Source organism: Dendroctonus ponderosae, unplaced genomic scaffold (genome assembly GCF_020466585.1).
Source record: "Dendroctonus ponderosae isolate FM_Combo_2020 unplaced genomic scaffold, Dpon_F_20191213v2 Dpon_F_20191213_1, whole genome shotgun sequence".
Classification (NCBI taxonomy): domain Eukaryota; kingdom Metazoa; phylum Arthropoda; class Insecta; order Coleoptera; family Curculionidae; genus Dendroctonus; species Dendroctonus ponderosae.
In genome coordinates, this window is record NW_026017110.1 from 46,600,023 (window position 1) to 46,626,320 (window position 26,298).

At 38.2% G+C, this 26,298-nt stretch overlaps 3 protein-coding genes across 7 annotated transcripts; 2 read left to right on the top strand and 1 right to left on the bottom strand.

The window, feature by feature from the left end:
* On the top strand, positions 1–12,944 carry LOC109533481. 3 transcript variants are annotated; one of them, XM_048670259.1, is made up of 6 exons: positions 1–299; positions 895–921; positions 9,899–9,934; positions 10,075–10,294; positions 10,423–10,501; positions 12,597–12,944. In XM_048670259.1, exons 1-6 carry the CDS (start codon positions 245–247, stop codon positions 12,618–12,620), a joined length of 441 nt encoding a protein of 146 aa, XP_048526216.1. In that variant the 5' UTR covers positions 1–244; the 3' UTR covers positions 12,621–12,944. The 3 variants fall into 3 exon arrangements, with proteins under 3 accessions (XP_048526216.1, XP_048526215.1, XP_019754371.1); XM_048670258.1 differs by having other exon boundaries at positions 4–299; positions 10,420–10,501; XM_019898812.2 differs by lacking the exon at positions 895–921 and having other exon boundaries at positions 6–299; positions 10,420–10,501.
* Positions 12,623–24,593, bottom strand: LOC109533480 (chorion peroxidase). 3 transcript variants are annotated; one of them, XM_048670255.1, is made up of 16 exons: positions 24,505–24,593; positions 21,904–22,079; positions 21,419–21,843; positions 19,660–19,800; positions 19,316–19,592; positions 19,034–19,248; positions 18,746–18,922; positions 18,490–18,686; positions 17,597–17,789; positions 17,346–17,543; positions 17,140–17,290; positions 16,926–17,079; positions 16,690–16,848; positions 13,395–13,599; positions 13,186–13,300; positions 12,623–13,087 (listed from the first exon to the last, which is right to left on the bottom strand). In XM_048670255.1, exons 3-16 carry the CDS (start codon positions 21,528–21,530, stop codon positions 13,021–13,023), a joined length of 2,361 nt encoding a protein of 786 aa, XP_048526212.1. In that variant the 5' UTR covers positions 21,531–21,843; positions 21,904–22,079; positions 24,505–24,593; the 3' UTR covers positions 12,623–13,020. The 3 variants fall into 3 exon arrangements, with proteins under 3 accessions (XP_048526212.1, XP_048526211.1, XP_048526214.1); XM_048670254.1 differs by having other exon boundaries at positions 21,901–22,079; XM_048670257.1 differs by lacking the exons at positions 12,623–13,087; positions 13,186–13,300; positions 13,395–13,599 and adding an exon at positions 16,526–16,624 and having other exon boundaries at positions 21,901–22,079.
* A 77-nt stretch (positions 24,594–24,670) lies between these two features.
* LOC109538188 lies at positions 24,671–25,470 on the top strand. The gene is made up of 3 exons (XM_019905319.2): positions 24,671–24,756; positions 24,810–24,988; positions 25,044–25,470. The coding sequence occupies exons 1-3, from the start codon at positions 24,681–24,683 to the stop codon at positions 25,248–25,250; spliced, it is 462 nt and encodes a 153-aa protein (XP_019760878.1). The 5' UTR covers positions 24,671–24,680; the 3' UTR covers positions 25,251–25,470.
* Positions 25,471–26,298: the final 828 nt, after the last annotated feature.

Genomic DNA, 26,298 nt, shown 5'->3' on the forward strand with positions numbered 1-26,298 from the left:
AGTAAATGATGGAACCCATGAAACCGTGGGTTTAGGACTTGCAATAGGCGTCGCTAAAAGTAGACCAAAAACACCCGGAATGGCTCATCCCCATATCTCGTTCATCCCCTATAAAAGCGGCCTGTTGCGGCGAATGTTGCGAGTCAAACATTGAAAACTGTTGCTCCTGCCACTCTGCAACAAGTCTTCCTCCAGTCGCGCATCCATCTGAAGAATTGTTAAGCGCTGCAAAACATCCGCTGGCATGGTGAAGTTTGTCGTGGTTTTGGCGATTTTTCTATCGGCTGAATGTGCTGCAGGTATGTGCATTTTTCAACTTTCATCTTGCGGAAATCTTATTAATGGAGCGCGTCTTATTCAATAGAAGGATGAAAGGAGGGCTTTTGTTTCAAAAACCTTAAGCTTATCGGGTCGTTTACAGGCCATTAAATTTTTGCTATTAATTAGGTAATAGTCAAGGGTGGTTTTCAGCTCAATTTTGCAATGGATGCTGCTTAAAAAACCATCGCGTGCGATTGATCATGTTGAGTGATTCTTCGGAACCTTGCACCTTTTCTCCCTGGCTTTAATCCGTCATAAAAACACTTTGTATAGCAGCGATCCATCATTGGCGCGCTTCAAAAGATCTATTTCAATTAAACCAATCAGGGTTTGAAGTTTCATTGTATTTCGCTCATTAATAGTGGAATAGGCTACTTTCAGGAAAACTCTTGCCGATCGGTAAAATCAAATTAACCATCCATCTGTACTGGAAGATTGCGCTAATTGGCAAACTTTTTCTCAAACTGTATCAGCTTCGGATAGTGGCAGGAATCGGCTTGATTGGTTTAAATGATATTAATTATTCTCCTGCTGTAAATGTTGCAGTTACTAAACGCTTTTCTGCTTTTTCAGGACGATACGAAATAAAAAAAAGTAGGGGTATGTATTTGAAAATGTGTTTAACCCGTATTGTTAGTTTTGTTCATTGTCTTGCATGTTTGTAGAATTTCAATTTTTTCGAAAAAATCCAATATTCACTCGCAATAATGCAAGTAGCTAAATAGATGCAGGAATTTACCATAATAATGGCTCGAAAGTTGAATTTTCCTAAACTTTAATAGATCGGTTCTCAAGCGTCGCAGGCAACTGAACCGATTAAGTTCACTAACAGAATTTTTGGCTAATTAACCGGAGATTTTGCGGGAAATTTTCGCACATTTCCTACACATTTTAGCTGGGCTTAACACCATTGTGCAAAGCGAGATGTGTAAGTAATGAATCACTGCCAAAAGACATTTTTTCAATGCGCACATTAGTGGATTAAAAATTGCACTGAAACAATGACAAAACCTGGTTTGGATGCACGAAAGCACTCTTGAACTTATGATTTTCACAAGCCTAAGGGATTTTTCCGTAGGTTTGGACGATATTGGGCACACCGAAGTGAGGCCAAAAATTCACTTTGACGGCCTAAAACAATCAAAATAAATTACATAAAGTTTGGAGGTGGTCCATGGTGAATTTTTTGCCTCAATTCGGAATATTCTTTCTAAAAATTTAGGCAGAAATACACAAACCTTCCATGGCTCGATGACTGGTCACTTTAAAAGGAAAATTAATACAGTTTTATGCACTCTTAGTTTCGGAGATATTAGGATTTTTTAAAACTGCATTTTTGACATTTTTTTGAAAACCATTACCGCGAGAGATTTGGAAAAATTACCGACGGGAATACCATTTCAAAATGCCGATGTTTTATTAAGAGCAAGATTTTTTGCTCAAAAGCTTCGTTTGGGAAAAATTTAAGTTTTGAAGCGAGCAAAATTTTAATATTTTGGGCCATTTTTGAGCTTTCCGTATGCGTAACATACACTCTCAAATCGGTTCAAATGTTTCACAAAATAATCCCTCACTGAGCTATGAGGAATAAGGCATTTTTGTACAAGTTTCGATAGAAGATGAAGCTTTAAACTTTCAGAAAACCCTCAAATCTCCACCAAAAAGCTCCATTTTCACGCACAGAACTTGTTTTGATTACTAATTGGGTGTGCATTGGAGCTTTATAGGAAAAAAATCATATTTAAATTGCTTAGCTCCAAAATTTCGGAAAATTTTACAGCGAAAGTTCACTTTAAAATGTATAAGCATCAGCCTTATGCTTTTGGATGCATATTTTAAATTTGCCAGATATCGGGATTTTTTAATTTTACGTTTTTGGAAAATTTGGACATATGTTTAAAAATTTCGCATTTCAGCCTTATGTAAAGTGCGGGAAGAGAGATGATAGCCTAAAGTCCCATTTTTTAGACTTCATTTTCCGCTGTTTGACTGTTTTAGTGGCCTTCAAATACTAATATGCAAAATTTTTGTGTAGATTTGTCCCTGTAAAAACCTGAAAAATTTGAGATGAAGTCGAAAAACCTTTTTTAGACGGTCAATATTGACCCTTTCAACACTATTAATCGAAAATTTTATGTAGATTTGTACCTGCCAAAATTTACCTCAACATTTCACAAAAATTAGAAAAAAAAATTGACAAATTTCGCATAACTTGTTGAGTGGTCACTTTAAGGGAAATCTGAATTCCCCTTATCGTATGTATCTGGACGCTCACTATCCAGTGATGTGCTCATTATGTGTTAATTTTTTACTACAATTTGAAAATTTAAAAAATCATTTATGTGCCGGGTTTGGTAGCTGTTTCACAGTGTGGCTTTGAATATTGTGAGCTTTTTGTCCAGAGCGACTTTTTCGTTCGGAAGCTTTGTTTAGAAGAAAAAAATTAAAACCGAAAATTTCCGGTTTTAGGGCTTTCTACCTAGACGAAAAACACTTTCAAATCGGTTTAAACGTTTTTTTTTTAATTTTATAAAAGCGCCTATAATTTAATAGCCTTTGTGCTATGGGGAAAAATAAAAATATTTACTTAGGATTTTGAAATTTCGCATTTATATCCCATGTGATAAACGAAGTGCATAAAAAAGAAAAAATAAAGACTAAAGCTCTATTTTTTTAAATTCTTGTTTTATTTTCTGCCATATTGACTATTTTAGTCTTCTGAAACACTATTAATTGAAAATTTAATTTAAATTCGTTTATGTCAAAAATTCTTCAGAACTTCCCCAAAAATGTGAGGTAAACTCGAAAAACCTTTCTTAGTGGTCACTTTAAGTGAAACATGAATAGTGTCATTCCGACGCATTTGAATGCATGTCCTAATAATTTCTTGATCATTTTTCATTTCGCGATTTTTTTTTGAAATCTCTAATTTTGGAATTTTGAAAAAAAATGTATGTGCATGGTTTGGTAAATGTATCACTGGGTGGCTTTGGATAATGCGAAGATTTTTCGTGCGGGAGCTTCGTGGAAAGGAAAAAAATAATGTGTTGTGTGCTCATAATTTATTAATTGATTTTTTGTCAACATTTTATGTGCGTCGTTTGATAACTCTATCTACTAATGGGTGGATATGGAAAAATACACGCAAGAACTGGCTCAGATGTTTCACAATAAAATCCCCCACTCAGGGATGGGGGATACAATGGGGGCGGATTTTAAATCTAAATCTGACCCATTTTTACACCCAACATTTTTCCAAAGCAATTCAACAAATTCAGCGTCAACCCGCGTCAATAACGGGTCAGGAGGAAAAGTTTATCGCATTTAAATCTCATGTTAAATGGGTATGCCACACAAGTCTGAAAATGAGTGGTTTTCGAATTTTTAGTAGTCTCCAAGTCGGGCTGAGTAAAATTTGCGCAAAAAATTGTGCAAATTTGTTTTTTTTTTGGAAAATTTAATAGAAAATCGTTCAAGCTTCAAAGAAGCGCCTAGGGGCCACTGAGGGACGTTCTCGGAAATCGCTCATTTTTGTGAAAAATATGTTTTTGAGCTTTTTCTGAAACGATTCAGGTGCAACTTGTGCACTTGGTTGGAGAGAAAAAAAATTAAGATCGAAAAATCGCGTTTTTGTTGAGCTGCGTTTCCAGAAACAAATCCCAAAACTCAAGAATCGATTGACTTTGCATCTTTTTCAGAGTGTATTTTTTCCGGTGGGAACCAGCAGCGCAGTCTTTCTCGGCTGAAATTGCACGCGTTGTGTGTCTAAACCTAAATGTCTAACCTGCTTTTTTTGTCGGAAAATCCCTTAGGACCTTTGGTACCTTAATTAGGGCAGTGTTCGAACAAAGTGCATTACATTGTTATGGTTTTTAGGCTGGCGGGCGTAAAAGTCGAAAATAAATTGCATGATTTATGGGGCCTCTTCCGGCCCTACAGCAGGTTCCCTAGGGTGCAGTCGCCACATGGCACCTAATAATGGGGTCAGATGATGGCACTGTTAATTTGCTGAAAAAAATCCTGGCACTGAAACATACTTGCACGATATTACTTAGTTACTGGTACGGGGGTTATGCAAGGTATTTTTTCCTTGATATACCTACACGTCTAGAGCGAGCGGAGATAAATCGAATTAGGCAAGTAAACCGTATTTTTGGTGTATATTCAGCATACTGAAACAGTGTATCTAATTAATGTGAAACAGCCATAACGGGGCCGAAACAAATAAAAAGTAATGTGGGTTTTTTAATTTAATCGCCAACAAGTTCATGTTCGCTAATTGCTCTTCGTCTTGGCCAGCCGGTTAAATTACCTTATCTTGCGCATATTTCTTTCGTGCCATTTAAAAGGATGATTTGACTGTCGGGGGGAGAATTTTTAATTTGCTAAAACTGCTACAACACTGACCATCATTAAGCTGCTAACTTACGCTGTGACCATCAAAGTGTTTAATAAAGTCGTGGCTGTTACCTTTCCATATAGATTTTATGATTCTTAGATGAGCTTTCAAGATGGGAGAAGCGTTTCATTAAACTCTCCCCCGAGCCGGAAAAAAAACCAAACCTTCGATCGCTATTGTGAAAATCCACTTGGATATCTGTTTTGTACAGAACCAGCCAGTGGGCGAAGCGTATATTTCATTTTTCTGTACTCGATGTAGGGCTTTGTTTTGTTTCTTCGGTGCCTCGATTAAGAAATTACGTTTTTCCTGTCGCTATTTGGTCACTTCCTGTCTTTACATGGACGGACAGGAAATTAATATTTTTGTTCTTTCACTAGGATGAATCGATAGCTGGGAAGTGCGCTCTGGATTAACCTGCCAATGTTCCATGGCCGTGTTAATGGTCGGATTTTATGGCGAATTTCGTCAGCCGAAGCTACTTTGTTGTTTCCACCTTTCATTTTACTATCAGGAGGAGATTTTTGGAATTTGTTCGGGGGGATTGGGAGAGTTTCTCAGAGTACAGGCAAATTGAGTTTGCGACTTAAGCATTTTTCAAAGCTCAATTTTTAGTATAATATACTGTTTTTACTGCAGCTAATGGGCTTTGAATTCAAAGTTTTGCTTCAGAATGTTGTTTTATCTGGTTTTGATCAATTTTCCCTTTTTCTCTGGTGCGTTTCGATTGTTTGCTTTATTCGTCTGCTTATTTCGCTACTGATTGCAAACATTTTTGGCTTAAATAAACACCATTTCCCAGTTATGAGTTTCTTAAAATAACTATGAATTGACAATTCTAAAAGGATTTTGAAAAATTACCAAAAATTGTCTTTACGGGTTTCAGATTTGAAAACGACTTGTTTTCGACTATAAACAACCAACTTTCCGCTATAAAATGCGGAAAACAACAAGTTTAACGTCCTCACCGTTTTCGAGATATAAAGTTGCCACAGCAGCTGTGTTTAAACAAGCCTTGAAAAGAGCCAGATTTGAAATGTCTCTGGAAAACTTGCTCAATTTTTTTTTCGTTTCTTCCATAAACAGGTAACTAGGCTTTATAAAACGCCGCAATTCATAAGCTCACTTTCCTCAATTTATGCAAGTTCTAATTTTCATAAAGTAACTGTGCATAAGCAAGCGTCAGGTTTGAAAAATTGCCAGAAAATGTCTGTAAAAGTTGAGAAATGTACACTTTCCTACCATAAAACAACCAACCTTTGTCTATAAATCGCAGCAACGAACCAAATCATTTCTGCATGGTTAGTGATTTCAAGCGATTTTTGAAAAATAAGTATAAATGAGCAATCCTGGGGAAAAGAGGCAGTTTTGAAAAATTCTCTGGAACTGTCTCTTGGAGTTCCAAAATTGAAAATTTCCAGCTAGAAAGAACCAAATTTTCACTATAAAAAGCAGCAACCAGCAACATTTATTTCCGCATCGATTTTGAGTAAGGAATTTTTCAAAATGTTTTTATACACTAGCTTTAAAGAGAACTAGATTTGTTTCTCAGAAAATACCCAAGGTAGACTAAAACTTTAAAACTTTTCTACCATAAACAGCCAATAATTGTCTTTAAAAGGGCGCAATGGAGAATTTCAATTCCGCATCGTTTGCGAATTATTCTATTTATATAGAATTTTTTAGAATAGTTCTTAAAATAACGCTGTATGAACAAGTCAGATATTGACTCAAAAAGTTCAAAATTTCAATCTTTGCAACGATAAACAATCAGATTTCCGCTCTAAAATGCAAAAACGAACTAATGCACGACTCTAAAATGCCGAAAATATTATTTCCACACTTAGTTAAAGTTATAAATTTTCGAAAATAACTATGCATGAAGAAGCCTTGATAAAGGGCCAAATTCGAAAAATTCGCAGAAAATGTCGCAAGTAAATCCAAATCACGAAATCACGAAATTCCTGTTGAAGATGGAAACTTAGAACTTTCCTATTATAACTAGCCAATCTTTGTCCATAAAACGGATAAATGGAGATTTTCAGCTCCACATTGTTGGCGAGTTATGAATTTTTGTAACTAACTGTGCATGAACAAGCCTGAAACGAACGGACGGTTTTGAAAAATTATTAGAAATTGAGTCAATAAGTTCCACATTTTAACCTTTCAAGCGATAAACAGCAAACCTTCTATCGCTATGAAACGCCGAAACAAACAGATTTATTTTCACACCGTTTTGGGCATGAAAAGAATTAAATAGGCGCCAGGTTTTAAAAATTCGCAGAAAACACCCCAAGCAGATCCAAATTCGAAACTTTCCGTTCAAAATCAGTCAACCTTGTTCTACAGAACACGGTAGCGCATAAGTTTAAGTTCCTGATCATTAGCGAGTTGTAACTTTCTTAAAACAACTGTGCAAAACAAGCGTGAAGAATGAAGAAAAGCGTCAGTTAGGTAAAATCGCAAGAAAATGTCTGTGATAGTTTCACACTTAAAACTGTTTTATTATAAACAACCAATCTTGGTCTATGACAGACAGCAACAGAAAATATAAGTTACAGATCGTTTGCGAGGTATAAATTTCTCAAAATAATTGCACTTGAACAAGCCACCCACAAAAGACTAGTTTTGAAAAATTTTAAGAATTACTTAAAAATTCTCAAAATTTTAAACTTTTCAGCGAAAAACAACCAACTGTTTGCTATAAAACTGAAAAAATCGAACAATGGTGTCAAGTTTAGCGGGTTTGGGGCGGTGAACAGAAACCCTTTATTTTCTTGAAAAAGTCTACGTTTCGACTATATATTTAGTCTTCCTCAGGGCTATTCAACATTAAACCAGAATTCGTGTTTTTTGTGGATATGTGGTCATTGTCTTGACATGAAGCCCTTTAATGTTGAAAAGCCCTGAGGAAGACTAAATATATAGTCGAAACGTAGGCTTTTTCAAGAAAATAAAGAGTTTCTGTTCACCGTCCCAAACCCGCTAAACTTGACACCAGTTTTTATAAACCAGGGACGCTAACGATGAATAAATCGAACAATCTTCAAAAACGAACAAGTTCTATATCCTTGTTGCACGTATTCAAGTTATTAATTTTGTAAAGAAAATGCACAAATAAAAATTAAAAAGTACTAAAAAATTTGTCAGACAGTTTCCAAATTTGATTCTTTTCAGCGATAAACAACCAACATTCGAGTGTAAAACGCAACAAAGACCAAGTTTTATTTCTGCTCCGCTTTCGAGTTATAAATTTTCAAATAAACGACCCTTAAAAAGAACTGCATTTGAAAGTTTGTGACAAAATGTCCAAATTAAATCGAAATTTTAACCTTTTCAGCTTTAAACAACCCACTTTAGACTATAAAACGCAACAATTGCCAAGTTTTATTTCTATACCGTTTTTGAGTTATAAATTTTCAAAAATAACTGTGCATAAACGAACCTTAAAAAGAACTACATTTGAAAATTTGTCAGAAAATTTCCAAATTAAATCGAAATTTTAAACTTTCCAGCTATAAACAACCAACTTTCGACTGTAAAACGCAACAATTACCAAGTTTTAATTATATGCCGTTTTTGAATTATAATTTTTTAATCAAACTGTGCATAAACGAACCTTAAAAATAATTACGTTCGAAAATTTGTCAGAAAATGTCGAAATTTGAAACTTTCCAGCTCTAAACAAAAAATTGTTGACTGTAAAACGCAACAATTACCATGTTTTATATCTGTACCGTTTTTGAGTTATAAATTTTATAATCTAGCTGTGCATTAACGAACCTTTAAAAAAACTACATTTAAAAATTTGTCACAAAATTTCCAAATTTGATCGAAATTTGGAACTTTTCAACTATAAACAATCACCTTTCGACTATAATACGCAACAATTACCAAGTTTTAATTCTGTGCCGTTTTTGAGTTATACATTTTCAAATCCAACTGTGCATAAACGAACCTTAAAAAGAACTACATTTGAAAATTTATCAGAAAATGTCCAAATTCAATCGAAATTTAGAACTTTCCAGCCATAAACAACCAATTTTCGACTATAAAACGCAATTTGTAAGTTTTATTTCTTTACCGTTTTTGAGTTATCAATTTTCTAATCTAACTGTACATAAAACCTTCAAAAGAACTACATTTGAAAATTTGTCAGAAAATGTCCAAATTAAATACAAATTTGATACTTTCCAAAATAAACACCCAACTTTTGACTATAAAAAGGCAGCCGTAATCGAGTTTCATTTCCCGGCTCTTTTCCAGTTTCCAGTAATTTTCGAAGCTATTTGTGCAAAGACAGTTTGCTATTTTTTCCAAGCGGTTGCAATCCCTTAAAGTTTAGATTTTGAGCTTGAAGTTTAGCTTTAAAGAGTAAAACTTTGCCTAGTATAGCTGAGTATTCAGTAATAACCAGGAACTAAGTTGAGATTTTTTTCCCAAGAAGTTACAAAACTTTGCACTTTTATTCATGAAGTTTAACAATTGCGCAGATTTCAAAGCTGTATTGTAATCCAGTCTGACTCCGTCACTGCATCTTGCTTAAAAAAAAACTGTGCATAAAAAAGCTTTAAGAAATGCACCAGCTTTATAAATTTTTCAGAAAATGGTAAATTTGAAACTGTCCTATCATAAGCAGGCAAACTCTCTTTATAAAGCGCAACTGTGCACATGTGTTTTTCTTCACTATTTGCGAGTTATGAATTTTCTAAAATAACATAACATACAACAACTTTAAGAAAAGCGACAAAAAATGAAAAAAATTCTTGAAGCAGAGCCAAAGTTAAGGCTTTTCGGTGATATTATGAATTTGATTAAGTAACTGTGCATCCATGAACAAGTTCGAGCTTCGAAAAATTCGCAGAAATTGCCCGAAATAGATAAAAATTTGAAACTCTACAGTCGCAAACAATGATTTCTTCCAATAAAACGGTGCAAAGAGCAAGTTTGAGTTCCGCATAACTATGCGCAAGTCATGCAGCAAGTCAGAACTCGTAAACGTTCTGACTTGCTGAAACTAACTGTGCATGACCAGGGCTTGAAATACCCTGCATTTTGGAAACACTGTGGAAAAATTTTCCAAATAGATTGAAAACTGACACTTTGCTACCGTAAACAATCAACATTTGCCGAATAAAAGTGTATACTTGATTAAAGAACCAAATGTGATTGTTTCAGGGTCCTGCTTGAACTACGGGCATGCCTGCTGGGGCGGTGAGTACCCGAACATCTGCATTAATTTCCTAAACAATCTGGAATTGTATCGTTTCCTAATCATTAATCGCTCAAGTAGCGCAGCATGACAAAGAAGCAGCAAACTTTGTCGTCTAAATTCCCAATAACTATTATTACAGCCCATGGGAAACGAAGCGACCGATCAGAGCCACTTTCCCGACTCGATAATGAGGCGACATCAAACAAAGAGGACGCGAAAGTGGAGTGGTTTCTTTCGAAAATGATAAGTCCCTTGGACCTGCGGTATTACCGACGTGCCAACCTGCTGGATGCATCCAGAAATCAGCCCGAGATTGACGAACTGTTTAGCGATCCAGATGGCGGCGACAACATCAAAAGGTAAACGTCCTTTTATCAGGCACGTCTTCGGTTAGCTGAGCGCTGTTTGAAAACTTTGGTGAACATGGACGAAATTGCTGGTTCCCGTTGCTGCTTCGCTAATTATTGTTTCGGTTCTTTTGCAGCAGCGCCAACGAATGGGCCCGATTCAGAGAACTGATGAGGAACAATCAACTTTCAGCCGCTGCTGGATCCATCGAAGATGGCGTGAGTAACTATCTGAAATCGCCCAAACTTTCCGTCCTTTTATCGAGTTAAAAGCGCCTCTTTACGGCTCGATGCTTTATCCAGAGGGTCGTTGCAGATGAATTAGTTATTGAGATGAGGCGTTTTTTACTATCCAGGAAAACACGCTCAAATTGGTATTTGGTTAAGGGAATTTTTCAATCAAAATTGTTTTTTCATATTTTTCGCGGTTGGTAGTCGCTACTTTATTAACGACCCTCTTTTTTTTGGAAATGTTCCATCCAATTGGGTGGCTTTTAAATATCCAGAGCGATACGTTGATCCGTAAAACGTTGACTTTGGCAGTTTCTCGATGCAAATGGGATTTTGGTCGCAGTCAATTTAGAGTCTTGAAACGGGATGGAAAGTTATTGACTAAAAGCAATATCGGCCAAAAAGTGCAAATTATATCGGATTTTCGGCTGTTGCTAACATTGCTATCGCAATTTGCTTAAAGAACATCCAAGGTGTTGGAAATTTGGGTCTTTTTCCGGGTCATTAGATTCGGGAAACGTTTCGCTAACACGCACGACTAGCATCTTCAGAGGAATGTTAATTGTCCCATTGAACAGGGCAGAATTCGCTTATTTTAATTATTTCGATTTTTTTAAGCTGACAATTTGTTTGTTTGCTCAAGTGTTTAGTGTTTTTTTTTCGGGTGGCTCGGTTTCGGAGTTATACGTTTTTGAAGGCTTTTAAATTCGCTGAGATTCGGGGAAAATCGTCAATAAATTTCCAATTTTTCTCCAGATAGAGCGTTAATCGCTCTATAGAATAGGGCTTCGTGTGTTTTCGGAACTTAAACGAACTTCAAGTTACAATTTTTTAAATTGACTGCTTTGAGTGTTTATTTTTTTAATTCGTCGACATTCGGTGAAAATTGCTATTGAATTTTCGATTTTGCTTCTAAACGAGCTTGAATCGCTTTATAAAACAGTGTTACCTGTGTCTTCTTAAGTTGCTTGGATTCGGATTTCTGAATTTGTAAAATCTGCGTGTTTATAGTGTCTATTTTCTTTTTAATGAAAATTGCCAATGAGTTTTCGATTTTGCTTCTAAATGAGCGTGAATTGCTCTATAGAACAGTGTTTAGTGTTTTTTTCTCGGGCGGCTCGGTTTCGGAGTTATTCATTTTTACAATCTTTTAAATTCGCTGAGATTCGGGGAAAATCGTCAATAAATTTCCAATTTTTCTCCAGATAGAGCGTTAATCGCTCTACAGAATAGGGCTTCGTGTGTTTTCGGAACTTAATCGGACTTCAAGTTACCATTTTTTTTTAAATTGACTGTCTTGAGTGTTTTTTTTAATTCGTTGACATTCGGAGAAAATCGCCATTGAATTTTCGATTTTTCTTCTAAATGAGCGTGAATTGCTGTACAGAACAGTGTTAAGTGTGTTTTGTTAGCGTGCTTGAATTCGCAGATATGAATTTTTAAAGGGGGAATGTTTTGAATGTGTTTTTTTTTATGAAAAATTCTCTGAGAATTAAGGAAAATTTATCACTGAGTTTTCAGTGTTGCTTGGAAAGAACTTAAATCGTTCTATGGAACAGTGTGTTTGCCGCGCTTGCTTTGATTTCGAGTTTTTATTTTTTAAAGTCTGAGTGTTTTTTGTGTAAAAATGAAATTCACAAAATTACTGAAAAATTGCAATTGAAATTAAAGTCTTTCTCCTAACACAGTGATAATCGTTCTACAGAACAGTGATTGGTGTCTTTTCTTAACTTCCTCGGATTCGGAGCTACGATTTTTTGGAGTTGAATGTTTTTAGCGGTCTAAGGGTTTTTAAACACAAAACACGAAAAATTGCAGATGAGCTTACAATTTTGCTCCTAATAGAGTGTGTTTGAAGAACGTTTTTACCTTACCGGCGGTTTTATATGAGCAAATAATAAGGAAAAATCATCAGTAAGTTCCCAATTTCACTTGAAATATTCAGTCGAACCGAAGCGAGCATTCTTCTGAAGATGGTTGAAACGTGTGCTAGCGAAACGTTCAGACCTTCATAACCCCCTTAAAAGCACCGAATTTGCACCCAAAAAACGCTAGTGGAATGATTGATGTTTTTCTTTTGCAGGACAAACGATCTACAAACGAATAAAATAACGTAAAAATTTTAATTATATTCGCTGAAAATACACCATACAAAAGCGTTAAGTTCTAAATTAGGTGTGATTTGACTTAAGTAAAATTTAAAAAAATTATAATTAGTTTAATATAATCGGGAGCTTGTTGGGGCTATTCCTCCGACTTTTTCCACCTCAATCTCAGCTAGTGCGCTCTTTGTATGGCTGGAATGAAGAACGCAAACTGGCAAACAAGTGGAGGAATAGTCACTAGTGGTTTTCGGCTGGATAAATCCTGGATCGCCATGTACTATAGTGATAAGTAGCAGATTGGAAAAATAATAAAGTCTCAAACAAAATCGTGACTAGTTTTTGAACTTTTGTGAACGTTTTTTTGAGCTTGAACTATGGACAACAAGAACAGATTAAAATTGCCTAAGAGTGCCAAAGTGTTAGATCAAGACGCGGAATCTCCGGACCCCGACAGTCGAAGAACTCATTCCTGCAAAAGACATGTGTTAGATTTTTCGGTTGCGTTTTAAATGAATAAAGTCGCGTATTCTTAGCGTTGCGGCAATAAGGATTTATAGGTAAACTTGCCCTGACACACCGGGTTTCCTAAAAGCGTTGCGAGCTTGTCGGGAAAGTAACATTTTATCGCTGTTGTCGCAAATTATCCTCGACAACGACGCCTTCCTAAGCTCCGCTAGTTGCTCTGAAATTAATTTAATGTCGTTGTTAATGCGCCGATTTTAATGAAAACGAGTCATTTCTTTGTGAAAGAGATTTGGTTTAGGCGCGTTACTTACCTGGAGTGAAATGGCCCGGATTGATTGAGGGATCGTTTTGGAAGAAGTAGCGATCGCCCTTCTTCAGGCGCGCAAACTGATCGGCAATAATGTCCCGGAAGGTGAGGCTCAGCATGCTTCCTGCTGGTTTGTCCTCCAAAAGGCCGCCCACCCATAGATCCACATCGTCTACCGATTGGTAGACTGCACGAAGCTTGCTGCCGATCTAAAAAAAAATTAAGGCATAATTCGTCATACTTCTAGAAAACTGCAAGCTTTCTTCTTGAATTTGGAAAAGCAAAAAATTCTAATGCTGTTGTCTTAAGAAAAATTGCCATCATTCAGGGCAAATCGGAACTCGTTTGAAAACTTTTCTCCTAATAGACCTTTAATTGCTCTATCGGACTGTGCATTTATCTAGCTTCTTCAGACAAATGTGTCCAATAGAAAACAATCCATGTAAATACAGGGTGTCCCCACCAGGAACTGGTGTGATCGATATCTGGCAAACTATAATTACGAGAAATTTGAAAATTTAACAGTTTGCCGAAGTCATTGGGGGCACGCGATCTAAAATATTTTTAAGATCGCCACACTTCCGGCCATACCGGATATAGGTATTAACTTGCTTAGTTTAAATGGAACACCTTATACAAGGTGATTTACAACCTTATGTACACAGAGCAGGGGCGTGTAGAGGACCTCGAAACAAATCGATTTTCTATTTAAGTTTTTCTCTCAGGTCCACGGTTGACGAGATACAGGGTGTTAAATTTTAAAAAAAAATTGGTATTTTCTCTTTAACTTCTACAGTTCATGACATAATTTGCTCAAATTTTTACGTAGGTTGATGTTTGGACCCTTCACCCGTAGGTAGGGCGACTGGTTGTGAAAATTTACAGGGTGTTCTTTTTTCGAGAGTCATACCGCATTTACCCCCCCGAACTTTTTTGTGGTGCGCCACTGACTTCAACCGAACAAATTTGTGAATTTGTTGTTTCATTTAAGAATTTTCGGATCTCTTACAGTTTTTTCGTATATTTCTTGGTTTTTGAGTTATTTGCACAAATATTAGTCCAAGTAGGGTTCCTGGGTGATTTCCATGAATTTTCCATGAAAGAAATTAATTTCATAATAAATTGAAACATTTGTTACATTTTTATGTATTTTTATTTGGATTAGCTTACAGCCGATCAACCTCAATTATTGTAAATTAAATTGAAGTACAAAAAATAAAAAATAAAGTTAACTTGTCAGCCATCCCTATTTTAACTTCAACTTGCACTTGAAGCTATTACAAAAAATGTGAATGCAAGAATACAAAAAAAATATTAAAAAATTCAGAGAAAATCACCCAGAAACCCTACATGGACTTATGATTGTGCAAATTACTAATAAACGAGGGCAGATACGAAAAACCTGCAAGAGATAAATAAATTGTTAAATTGAGCAACAAATTCAAAAATTTATTGAGTCGAAGTTAGTAACGCCCCACAAAAAAGTTCGAGGGGGTAAAACTGGGTGTGCCTCTAGAAAAAGGAACACCCTGTAGATTTTCACAACTAGTTGGCTTACTTACAGCTAAAGGGTCTAAACATTAGCCTACGTTAAAAATTTGAGCAAAACAATATCTCATAAACTGTAGGAGTTAAAGAGAAAATACCAAAATATTTTTTTTTTGTAAACTTTAACACCCTGTATCTCGTTAACCATGGGCCTGAGAAAAAAAACTTCAATAGAAAATCGACTTGTTTTGAGGTCCTTTACAAGCCCCTGCTCTGTGTCGATAAGGTTGTGAATCACCCTGTATATTATTACATTTATAAATTCTACTCCAACCAAATTCTAAATATAGCTCATAATCATTAGAACCTTTAAAATAATTTATAAGATAAAGCATCACTAGAACTGTCTTTTTCTTTTAAGGTTTTACGCAAAATTCCTAACATCTTAAAAGTTGGAAGCAAAACTGTCGACTGTTTCAACTTCAACGGGCCGTTGAAGTTCACCAACTCATAACACGCAAGCGGCTGAAAACATCTGAACAATCATTAGAACCTTTTTGATAGAGCATCGGTAGGTCTGTATTTTCCTATCAAGGTTTGACGCACAATTCTTAACCTCTAAAAAGTTAGATGCAAAAAGTCAATTTTTAAACAACCGTCGAAGTGCACGAATCGATCAAACGCAAAACGACCGAAAAGAGCTGAATAATCATTAGAACCTTTTCTATTGAGGCTTTCAAACACCAGAAGCTCAATCACTAATTTCCAACCTCTAAAAACACCCAGTCTATTTAGGTTTCCAGTTTGGATCAATTTCAAATTTTCTCGTCGCGCTTGTATGTTTGAAAATTTACATTAAATGGAGGATTTTAGTTACAGGATGCTCATTTTAATCCAAAATTATCTTATTTAAACAAATTTATTGTGTTTTTTACTCTAATTACTGCAGTTTTTTAGATATTTATTGCAATTTTGTATTGTAGATCACGATTTAGGGTTTGTATCGTTGAGTGGGATAAAAAACTGTAAAAATATACAGGGTCATCCTTTTTTTACGGTCGTGTTCGTTAATTCCTTATTCAATTGAGTCTCTTTTATGAAAAACTGTATACTATAAATTCCTTTTTTATTATAAACGTGTTATTGCAAGTTTATTCTTTATTATTTAAATTATTTATTTTATTATTCTATATTATTTATTGTAATTTTTCGCTCTTATTTCTGCACTTTCTGGAACATTTATTTTAAATTTCCACTGTAGATCACGCTTTAAGGCTTATGTCGATAAAGGGGACAAACGACTGTAAAAATTACCGGGTGATTTTTCTTTGAGGTCATTTTCTCCTTTGCCCCGAACGTCCCTGGCAAACCAAAATCCTAAAAATGTTTTCATGGGTCCTTTTTAAGAGCAATGATGTACTGTTCATTGTATGATAAAATAATTTAATTGATGTGGTTCCTTTAGAGGCCTGTATCTCTCTCTGGAATATTTTTTTATAAAAACTTGATATGGTTTTTTAACGTCCCCTGTACAAATCGGAGAGCTTGTCCACATATCCGGGACACCCTGTATAAGGTGTTTCATTTAAAATAAGCAAGTGGATACTTACTTCCGGTATAACACTCGCTTGCCCCCAATGACTCCGGAACACTGTTCAATTTTCAAATTTCTCCTAGTTATAGTTTGCCAGATATCGGTCGCGGCGGAACATCCTGTATATAAATGCCTTCATATTTGCCAAACGACTGGGGCAAAAAAATTGCGCAGTCCCATGTAAGAAACACTGTAAAAAGGTAAACTGGTTGCTTACCTCCGGACCGAATTCGTCGAAATCGTTGATGCGTGGTAAACCTATTAGCTGCCTGTAGTCGTTGTAGGGCCGCAGGCCATGATCTCGGCCCCTTTGTATATTAATCGCCGCTAAATCAACTCCAAATGGGTTTCCTCCGCGAAACGTGTACTTTGTTAGCTGGAATTGGGAGCTTTTATGTTTGAGCTGCCACTCGAATTGGAAAAATTTAATCGTTTAAGGGGAAAAGTGCTTACCATCTCGGATATGTGACCGTCCACGTCCTGCATAGGCTCAGTGGTCAACGTGCTCAGCACTTCATCCAGAAACTCCTGGTGTCGCATCCTGGATGGGTAGAACATTAGTTCGGGAATCGCGATCACTTCCTCCATCTTACTGGGACCGAAGATCCTAGAAGTTTCAGGGAAAAGTTTAGGAGAACTTCCAGGGGGACTGGACATGAGTACGAACTTCAATTGTCCTTCCACTGCTGAATGCCCGAAGCGGAAAGCTGCCGCTGCAAATTCGTTGGTAATGGAAGGATCGACCATAGGATTGTAGTCAAGGGAGTATTTCCCTTCGGGTTCCAGCTCCACGCCGAATTCTTCCATTGCTTCCCTCCCTAGGAAGATGACATTGGAAAACAGTGTCTTTTTATTGAACCGGGGAGGACTCACCTAAAACAGTGGGCAAAAACTCCTGATAGATGATCACTTGCATCTCAGCCATCAGAATCTGTCTGGCTTCCAAGAACAGTTTTTCATCGTCCCAGTGAGGATTCAACTGTCCCAGTTCCCTTGCAAGGCGATTGTGTTCGCGCAGAAACAGCGTATGCATCACTGTAAGGGTGATCATCTGATTGGTTCTGGTGTCGCCTGTAAAAGAAGTTTCCATTAGCTTTCCCTCGGGGGCGCAGGAAGAAACCAACCGGATTCGAAGCAGGCGGATCCCTGTTCCATGGTGAGGCAGGCGTTCGGGTCTTTGGACATTGGCAGCAAATCTCGGCCGAAGTCGTCGAAAACTTTGAGTTTTCCGTCGCGGAAGCTGCGAAGTTGGCTGGTTTGTTCCGGCGTGGAGCCGTAGACTGACGAGGCGTCGATGAAGTGAGTGAGTTTGTTCATCTGTATGAATGAGCGTGATTTAGCAAAAGTTTGAAAGTTTGTTAAAAATCGAGAAAAGCTGATGCCGCTTTGCCTATTGGGCTGCTCATAGAGGGTCTTTTGCTCTTTTGAGAAGGTCAGAGGATTTTTCTTTGGGAGTGCTTGGTTTCGGACTGGTGAATTTTTCAAGAAACGCTGGTGTTTTGGGAAATTCGGACAAATTCGGGTCTATTGGCATTGGTTTCTTAGGTTTTTTCTGATAGTGGGTTATGCAACTTTTCCTGTTGGAGATCCCCAATCGCTCTACCGGAGAATTTGCAGGTTTGTTCTCAGAGTTTAAACTTTTCCGCTTGTGGAGTCTGTCGGAACAACGGAATCTCTATGGAACAGTTCAGAAAGGTTTTTTCCAGAGCTGAGAATTCTTCTAGAAACTCCGTTTTGAGCGTCAATGTTTAAATGAAAACTTCCACTAATTACCGAAGTTTGTGCTTGAAAGAACCTCTATCGCTCTATTGTAGAGTGCAAAAGGTTTCCGTTCAGAGTGTCAGGGTTGCAAATTTTGAAAAAAACTTGCCGGGCGATGTTTGATTAGAAAATTCGGGTCGAACTGCAACGAATCGCCCGACTTTTGTCCTAACAAGTCTAGAAAACTGTGCAAACTGCATGTTTCTCACTAGCTTAGTTCGGGAGATGAATTTTCCAGCGCGAAAATTCCGGTTACCTGCTCAGAATACCCCAGCGAACAGTCATTGTTCGGAGCCAAAATCGACCGGACAAAGTTCATGCACCGTTGCCGGAACTTGCCGAAGAACGGGTCGTCCGCAGGGATGTCGATGGGCAGGCAGGCGTAGTGGGTGGATTGCGGCGGCAACGTCGACGCTCCATCCGCCGCACAGCAGGAAATTGCGCTCCCATTGGCTGCAACACAACCCCACCACTCAGCTACTCGAGTTTTTGGCCAATCAGCTGCAGCTTACTGAACGACATGTCCATCGACTGAGTGAAATCGTGCGAGATAAACTGACCAAATTGCATCACTGCCAGCGTGTAGTCCGGACTGGGGCTGCTCAGATCGGATATAACGGAGGCGCTGATCAGGCGAGGGCTTGGAAGAGGCTCTTCGCCGACCACAGAGGTTCTAGGAGCCCAAACTCCTGCAAAATAAACCCCATTGAACATGTGGAAACTTGCACTGAGCTGGGGAAGAAAATAAGGACTGTCTATCTGTTTTGTTCCCCAGCTGAAGCTGTATCAGGTTGCAGTACCATCCTGGTAGCTGGCGGGCAACAGGCGGGAATAGGCGGTAAAAGGCCCGCCCCATGAAGGCTGCAGGATGTTGTTGCAAACCCCATCGATTCGACGGTATTTATCGGGAATCAGCGGGCAAAATGGCACAGGAGCACACGCCTGGCCCATCTGAGTGGGCCGCAAATCTCCATCAATCATCCCCAGCTCCAGATCTTCATTGCTCAGCCCGTGCCTGTGGGCAAACAAAGACTCCTCATTTCTGAGCTTTTTGCTTACGCGATTGCGAAGGTTCTACTGACCGATCCTTGAAGGCGCGCGTGGCTATCGCCAGCTGGAGGGCGCTGTTTGCCACATGCATCATCTCGGATAAATCGTGCATGTCAAAGGAGCGCGAGTTGCGAAAATGGCCATAAGTAGCTGGACCTGGCAGCAGAACTGGAGGTTCTTTGGAGGCGAGAAGAGCCGCCTCCCGAGTGCGCAGCCTGGTCATTTCTGAGCGGCTTTTCATCTGCAACTGACTCAGAACGGAGCTGTCCATGTGAAAGGTGTGTTGGCGCCCTCTGAGATCCTGCTGGTCTGTCGGTGAGTACTTAGATGTAGCCGCTACAATGCTTTCCAGTTTTTTTCTGTTGATGAAACGTACCTGTATGGTTTTGGCCAGTGGTGCAAAGCACTCCCTGTCGCTGCGTGCGCGTTCTGCAGTAGCTGTTTGAGGTTTTGCGCAGGTGGGCTGGACAACTGACCAATGGCGTGCATCGATCTTCCTCATTGGGCGCGTTTTCATCTGTGGTTGGTTCAAGGGCAATTAAAATTGAGGAAACGGGTCGATGGTCCAAGTTATTTAGGGGGTTGAACGGGCAGAAAATTTTATTTAATCGGCTCTAACTTTTGAACCACGCTGTATTGGGAGCTTTGGTTATTATGGGGATTATTTTGTTCCTCGATCAATTTGGAACAGAAAATGTTGCTTGGTCGAAACGTGGTAGACTGGCCGTTTTTAAGATATGGGCTTTTGAATGTAAAAATGCACTTTTTCCGACACGTTTCAGTTAAATTGGCTCTGGCATTTCAGCCACCCTGTATAGCGTACTAGGGATTGACTCTGTTGATTTCGCCACGAATTTGGAGCAAATATGTGTTCTTGGTTCAGACTGCTCAGACTGGCCGTTTTCGAGATATTCGCTATTGAAGACACGCAAGAATGTTACTTTGGTTACTTTTTTCTTCGATAAATTCTTCAATTAGTCAGATTTTTGCTGAAAATTTTCTATTTGCGTTTCCTGCATACATGATATGAATAGAGCTGCGGAATTTGCGTTCAATTGGCTCTAACTTTTCAGCCACCCAGTATAGCGAGCTGTGGGTTGATTTGGTTTGTTCCGCAATCGATTTGGCGCAAAAACGCGTTCTTGGGCTAAATTGTTCATTGGCCGTTGTTGAGATCTCGGCAATCGAAGAAACGGAAAAATGTGTTTTGCTTAGTTTTTCCTTGATAAATCTTCAAATATTTGAAGGACATTTTGATATGCGTTTATTATAAGCGAGAGTCTACGGCGATCTGTGCTTTGATTAGGTTTGTTCTGCAATCGATGTGGAGCAAAACGCAATCTTGGTCTGAACTTCTCAGACCGACCTTTTACGAGATATCGGCTCTTGAAGACAGGCAAGAATGTTCCTTTGGCTACTTTTTCCTTTGATAAATTCTTAAATTAGTCAGATTTTTGCTGAAAATTTTCGATAGGCGTTGCCCGTATACGTTATGATTAGAACTGCGGAATTTTTAAGCGAAAATCTACTGGGTGTCTCTATTTTTTGGTGTCAAACCCTTTTCTCGGCCTTCAATCGGCCCTAACTCTTGACCCACTAGGTACAGAGAGCTTTGGTTTGGATTCGTTTGTTCCTCGATCAGTTTGTAGCAAAAAATGTTTACTTGGCCGGAACCTCTTTGACGCCATTAAGTGCACGTTCCTTGACACGTCTACGTTCAATTGGCTCTAACTTTTCAGCCACCCAGTATAACGAGCTGTGGGTTGATTTGGCTTGTTCCGCAATCGATTGGGAGAAAAATTAATTATTGGGATATACTGCTCAGACTGGCCGTTTCCAGGACATCAACTGTTGAAAACACGAAAAGAAACAATGTCACTCTGTTCAGTTTCTGCCGATGAATCCTGCAATTTTGCAAATAGTCTCTTTATTTTACATCATTCCAGTCGCAAAATATTAGCGGAAATGTACTGAGTGTTTGGTTTTGGGGGGTTCAAACCACTTTTCACTTGCCAAGCTAGTGCAGTTTGTTGGGCCCGGAATAATTCACGAAAACATTCCCAAATTCCAGTTCCTCCTTAAATCGGCAGTTCAGTAATCGAATACAAAAATCCGAAAAAATGCAAAAATGTTACCTGTTTTTGACTGTTTCTTAGCATCCACTAGAAACTCGCGCGGGCGAATCGCCACATGGCAATCGACCAGATAGATGAGAGCCAAAATCGACGTCGTTTGCACCCACAGCATGTTCAGTGCTTAAAGCCGGCTTTCAATCAACTGACCAAATCGCATGTTTCCACACCCAAACCCGAAAAAACCCCAGCAGAAATTCTGCAAGTTTAACCTTGATTTTTTCGCATCGAATTTTATATTTGTACACCAAATGGACAGGCTTTAGCGCACTAGATTGGTCGGATTAGTCAAACTGATCCAGCGAGGAGCAGGAAGTGGTGGCGGTCCTCTTTTTCTTCACTTTGAGGATGTCGTCTAAAGATTTCCGTTTCACGTAGATCATGTGGGGCTCATTCAAGATCAGCACTTCTTCATACACATTCAAGGGCTGTTCGAAGGTTGATTAAAATGCGTGTTTTATTTCTTCGATTTGCTCCGAACTTACCACGAATTTCCTCAAAGGCACCACATGACGAGGCGGCAGTTGATTGAACGGTTCTCTGATGCGGCGGCTTTGCAGCATCAGAAGAATGAACCACATGTAATCGCTGCGAATCACCATTTGTTCCATTGTTTTGTCCATGTGCTCCAACTTGTTGAACCACAGCTGGATCATTTTCCTCTCTGGAAAATCTCCTTTAGAAAGCCCAACATTTTGCAGTCACAGAATTGCAAAAGTTCAGAAAGTTGCAAAAGCAGTAGTTTTTCAATAATGCATTAACTTGAGCCAAATGAAGGTTTCGATCGAGGACGTTTTTGACGACGAACGTTTTGGGAAACAGTGTCTTCAAAAATTCATCTCTAAAGAATGAACTCAGGTACTTCTTTGAATTGGGACTCATTTTAAAGAGAAAACGTTGCCTTAATTAGGCCTGGGTGACACTGTGTTGAGTTGCGCTATTGAGTTATACCGCTCTCTGAGTTAACGGGTTATAACTCATCGGTTCATGAGTTATAAGTGATTTATTAACGCTTTACGAGACCCGAGACCGGAATTTTCACATCTAAAAAGGGTCTTACTACTCTTCTACTACTCTGCTCAAACAACTAAAAAAAGTCATCCAGATTTTCTTAGCAACAGAACTGAGTCCAAAGAAAGTTGACGAGTTTTATTGTAAAATCAATCTCTTAATTTTTTTGCATAAAAGATTCAGTTTGCCAGTGTACAGTAAAACGTTAGGAAAAACGCGGTTTTTCTGTAACCTGTAATTTTCAGTATTGACCTAAAACTGAAGAAACCCAGTTTCCAAGAGTTTTCCAAATAAATTATTATAAACTGTCGCTTTTTCAGTTCGGGGAAATATTTTTTGAAAAATACCCAGACATAATTATGAGGGTTTTGTCCATAATTCAAAGCTGAAAAAAGTTTTCCAAACATTTTTTCAAAGCGATTAAGGAGGCCATTGTTCCAATAAAATGTATCTTATACTTTTTCACAGAAAATAAGTGAATATGGTCAATGTTTTAAGTAAAACTAAAAAATAATGCGATTTTTTCATAGAAAGAATTGCTTAATAAAAACTTTGTTAAACCTGGAACGACCTGACAATTTAAAGGATCTTTAAAAATCTTCAGAGCGATGAGCGGTGGGCTGCGAATATGACAAATAATATTAATTTTGTCATTTTTTGCTGAAAACACCCCATTATTGACAAAAAAGAAGAAAATTTCCGGAAAATAATGCTTTTTTGCGTTTTCGATAAAAAACTTTTTTTTCAGGCAGTTTTGTGGTCAGTTTTGGTAAAAGGAATAATGGCTTTCAGGGAAAAACGGGAGGAATTTATTTTCGTTTTTGTCGCGAATTCGACGCTTCAATTTCGAAATTCAAAAATTCGAAATTTTTACAAAGCTATAAATTTATTTGGTAATTTTTCGCGAAAAAGACCTCCATATCGTCAGTATTTTGAAGTGAAACTCTTCAAAATAGAGCGTTTGTGAGTAGAAACTAAAGCAAAAAGAAATCAGTCAAAACAAAAAACCACATTTTTTAACAAACTCTACAGTCTTCAGAGTTATGGAGGTGGCGAGATTTCTAAATAATTTATTATAAACTTTCGCTTATTCTGTTCTTTTTTTGATAGAAAATTATTTTATTTTTGTTTCAAATTCGAGGCTGGAAAGGGATTTCAAAACTTTTTACAAAGCGACGAAGGATTAGAAATTTATTTCATAGTTTTTCGTGGAAATTACCTTAAGATTGTCACCATTTTTAAGTGAAACTTTGGAAAATTGAGCATTTAGAAGAAAGAATAACTTTGCTAAAACTGGAAAATTCTGAAATTTTGAAGAAATGTAAAGAATATTTTCTACAACAAGTGAAAAAAAATTATCAACATTTTCCGGGCAACGCAACTAAGCTACTGCGCCAGTGCGTGGGGTTGGCGCACCAAGCCATTTGCGTAGCACTGCGCCAACTCCTAAAAATTCACTGAGTTACCCAGGCCCTAATGCTGTGGAAAGTTGCATTTTTTTTGTGCCACATTTGGACCAGTTTTAATAACATTTTAAGGCAGTGTCTAAAAGTCGCTGAATTTGCCCTAACAAAATCAGAAACATTTGTTTTAAAATGACGCTGCAAAATTTCCAGCCAATACAGAGCGCAAATTGTGGCACCATTTTATAGATAAAGCCTCTCTCCAAGGACCGGGAAAGTTTCATTTTAATGAAAAACTCTGAAAAGTTTTAACCGAAGTTTAAATCTGTGGGTCGAATAATTTGATTTGACTTCGATAAAACGAGCAAAAGTGGGGTTTTCAAAAATTAATTCCGAAAAAGCTGCTAACTTAGCGTGTTGCTTTTTACAACATTTTGCAGCTAAAAAAGTGCCTTTTTGGCCATGGCAACTTTGGCCATTGGACTGACGAGAAGGAGCTTTTAAGGCAAGTTTTGAGAAAACTCAAACTGCTTTAGTTGCCATCGATTTTCAAAAAATCACTCCAACAAAACGAGCTGAGTTAGCGCCTTGACGTTTTCACCAATTAATGGCCAAAAGGTTGCTTTAATGCCCTGGAAAACTTTTGAGGAAATTCCTGCTGCCCGCACGACTTACCAATGGAAGGCAGTAACTGTTGAAGAGTGCGCGCTATTTTGCTGTTGTATTTGAAGTGATCATTCAGGGCGATCATTGCGGTCGCCATGCTTCTTCCATGCTTCATCAACCTGGGAAAACCTGGACTTTGACAGTGAGTGATTGATTGGGTTGTCGCTCAGGAAATTCCAGTGAAAATGGCTGCTTCCGATGCGAATTTCTTCTACAACAGCATGCTGGCCAAGGCCTTGGTTCAGCTTATTCCAGCGCAAGGTATTATCTTCAATGTATTCATTCATTCGTATCATGCTTTGATTTCCTTTCAGAAAAACCTCCATTGAGGGCCTGGTTCGACAAACTCCTCACGCTCTCCAGCACACCGAAAGAGGTGGAAATGAGAGACGAATTCATGTGGTTCATGTTGATGATGCTGCAGTGCCAGAAGATCCGCAAGCCCTTCAACAAGCCGCCTCCAGAGCAGTTGGAGCCCTTGAGGGATTTGGTGGTAAGCGTTTCCGGATCCAGACATTCTTCCAGAGTTGTGATTTTTCGATTTGCAGGATCCGAAAGTTTATGAAGAGATTCTGGTGGCCAATAGAGGCAACACGACCTGGCTGGATAAGGTCACTTTGGAACCATCGCTGGCTGACGAAGGGCCGGAAAGCTTCAAGGCGGCCGCTCCTTCGAAATTCTACGACAGTCAACCGTTTCCACATGAAGGGGTTGTGTGCTACATAGCGGCATTCAGCGACCAAAGTTACCCGTAAAAGGCAGCAGAAATGTGAGAAAAAAATGTAGGAATCGTTTATTAAAAATAATTCTTATCTACACCTATCGAAGGGTTGTTTTCAACTTTTAAAAATAAATGAAAACAATAAACAGCCCAATAAATGGTTTTACGTTTACTGGCTTCTTTGCTTGCTGATTTGGTTAGTAAGCCTTTTTCAACTCTTCGACAGGAGTAGCTAGCTAGCTATTCGATTTTTTTTCGAGGTCTTTTTTATTAATTTGAAGGGTTGTTTTACGCACTTACTATTTAGGAAACTTAATGCTTTCCATTCCCGGAAATCTGACTGGCGATCTTTAGTTGAAGATTTTTGGGGAGAATAATCCAGATTGATGAGAAAATCTATCATTATAAGTATAAAAGTAGCTGAGGTAGTACGAAGTAATAAAATAATTTAAAAAAATTACTCAATAAAATAAAAAAATAATAAAACCGACGGAAAGTTACGGCACGGCTTCGGCACTTTGCTGATGGAAGGGGTCCAATTAAATGACCTGCAAGGTCTCCAGATTTAACTCCATTACCTCCATAAGATTGCGCCAAATGAATATGATCAGCTAATTAATGATAATAACAATGACGTTTTTTGAATGCCATTTGTTATAATATTGTAACGGAAATGGCCTGGGGTACTCACGTCTGGAATGGGGGATCGAAATTCATGGTATTTCAGTAAATGGGAGCCCCATTTGGGCCCCATTTACTGTCAAAAATGACACTGACAAGCGGGAGGTTTCGCACCTGTTTTGGAGATTTCTAGAACTATCTGGAATACCTGGAGAAAACTATATAAGCGACGACGAGAACCAGACGGGGAGAGTGAAGTGACCGCCGCGCCTGAGTGCAGAAGAGGTTAAACTCCGGGAGTAGGAAGCGCGAGTTTTCCGCCTGTTATTGTTATTGTTTGTGAAATTGACGTTAATTTAGAAGTTAGTTTGTTCCTGTTCCGCATTTAAAGTTGTACCGAGTGGAATAAAAGTTGGAAGCAGAAGAAAGAGTTTAATACTCGGCCATCCACGGTACAATAT

What these genes read in the sequence shown, in the direction of transcription:
- LOC109533481 (XM_048670258.1), top strand. Translation starts at nt 245, where the DNA reads ATGGTGAAGTTTGTCGTGGTTTTGGCGATTTTTCTATCGGCTGAATGT. An exon ending in ATCGGCTGAATGTGCTGCAG is followed by an intron (nt 300 to 894) that starts GTATGTGCATTT and finishes CTGCTTTTTCAG; the next exon opens with GACGATACGAAATAAAAAAA. An exon ending in CGGGCATGCCTGCTGGGGCG is followed by an intron (nt 9,935 to 10,074) that starts GTGAGTACCCGA and finishes CTATTATTACAG; the next exon opens with CCCATGGGAAACGAAGCGAC.
- LOC109533480 (XM_048670255.1), bottom strand. Translation starts at nt 21,530, where the DNA reads ATGCTGTGGGTGCAAACGACGTCGATTTTGGCTCTCATCTATCTGGTC. An exon ending in ACGCGCGCCTTCAAGGATCG is followed by an intron (nt 19,249 to 19,315) that starts GTCAGTAGAACC and finishes GTTTGCCCACAG; the next exon opens with GCACGGGCTGAGCAATGAAG. An exon ending in GTTTTTGCCCACTGTTTTAG is followed by an intron (nt 17,291 to 17,345) that starts GTGAGTCCTCCC and finishes TCATCTTCCTAG; the next exon opens with GGAGGGAAGCAATGGAAGAA.
- LOC109538188 (XM_019905319.2), top strand. Translation starts at nt 24,681, where the DNA reads ATGGCTGCTTCCGATGCGAATTTCTTCTACAACAGCATGCTGGCCAAG. An exon ending in TCAGCTTATTCCAGCGCAAG is followed by an intron (nt 24,757 to 24,809) that starts GTATTATCTTCA and finishes ATTTCCTTTCAG; the next exon opens with AAAAACCTCCATTGAGGGCC. An exon ending in AGCCCTTGAGGGATTTGGTG is followed by an intron (nt 24,989 to 25,043) that starts GTAAGCGTTTCC and finishes TTCGATTTGCAG; the next exon opens with GATCCGAAAGTTTATGAAGA.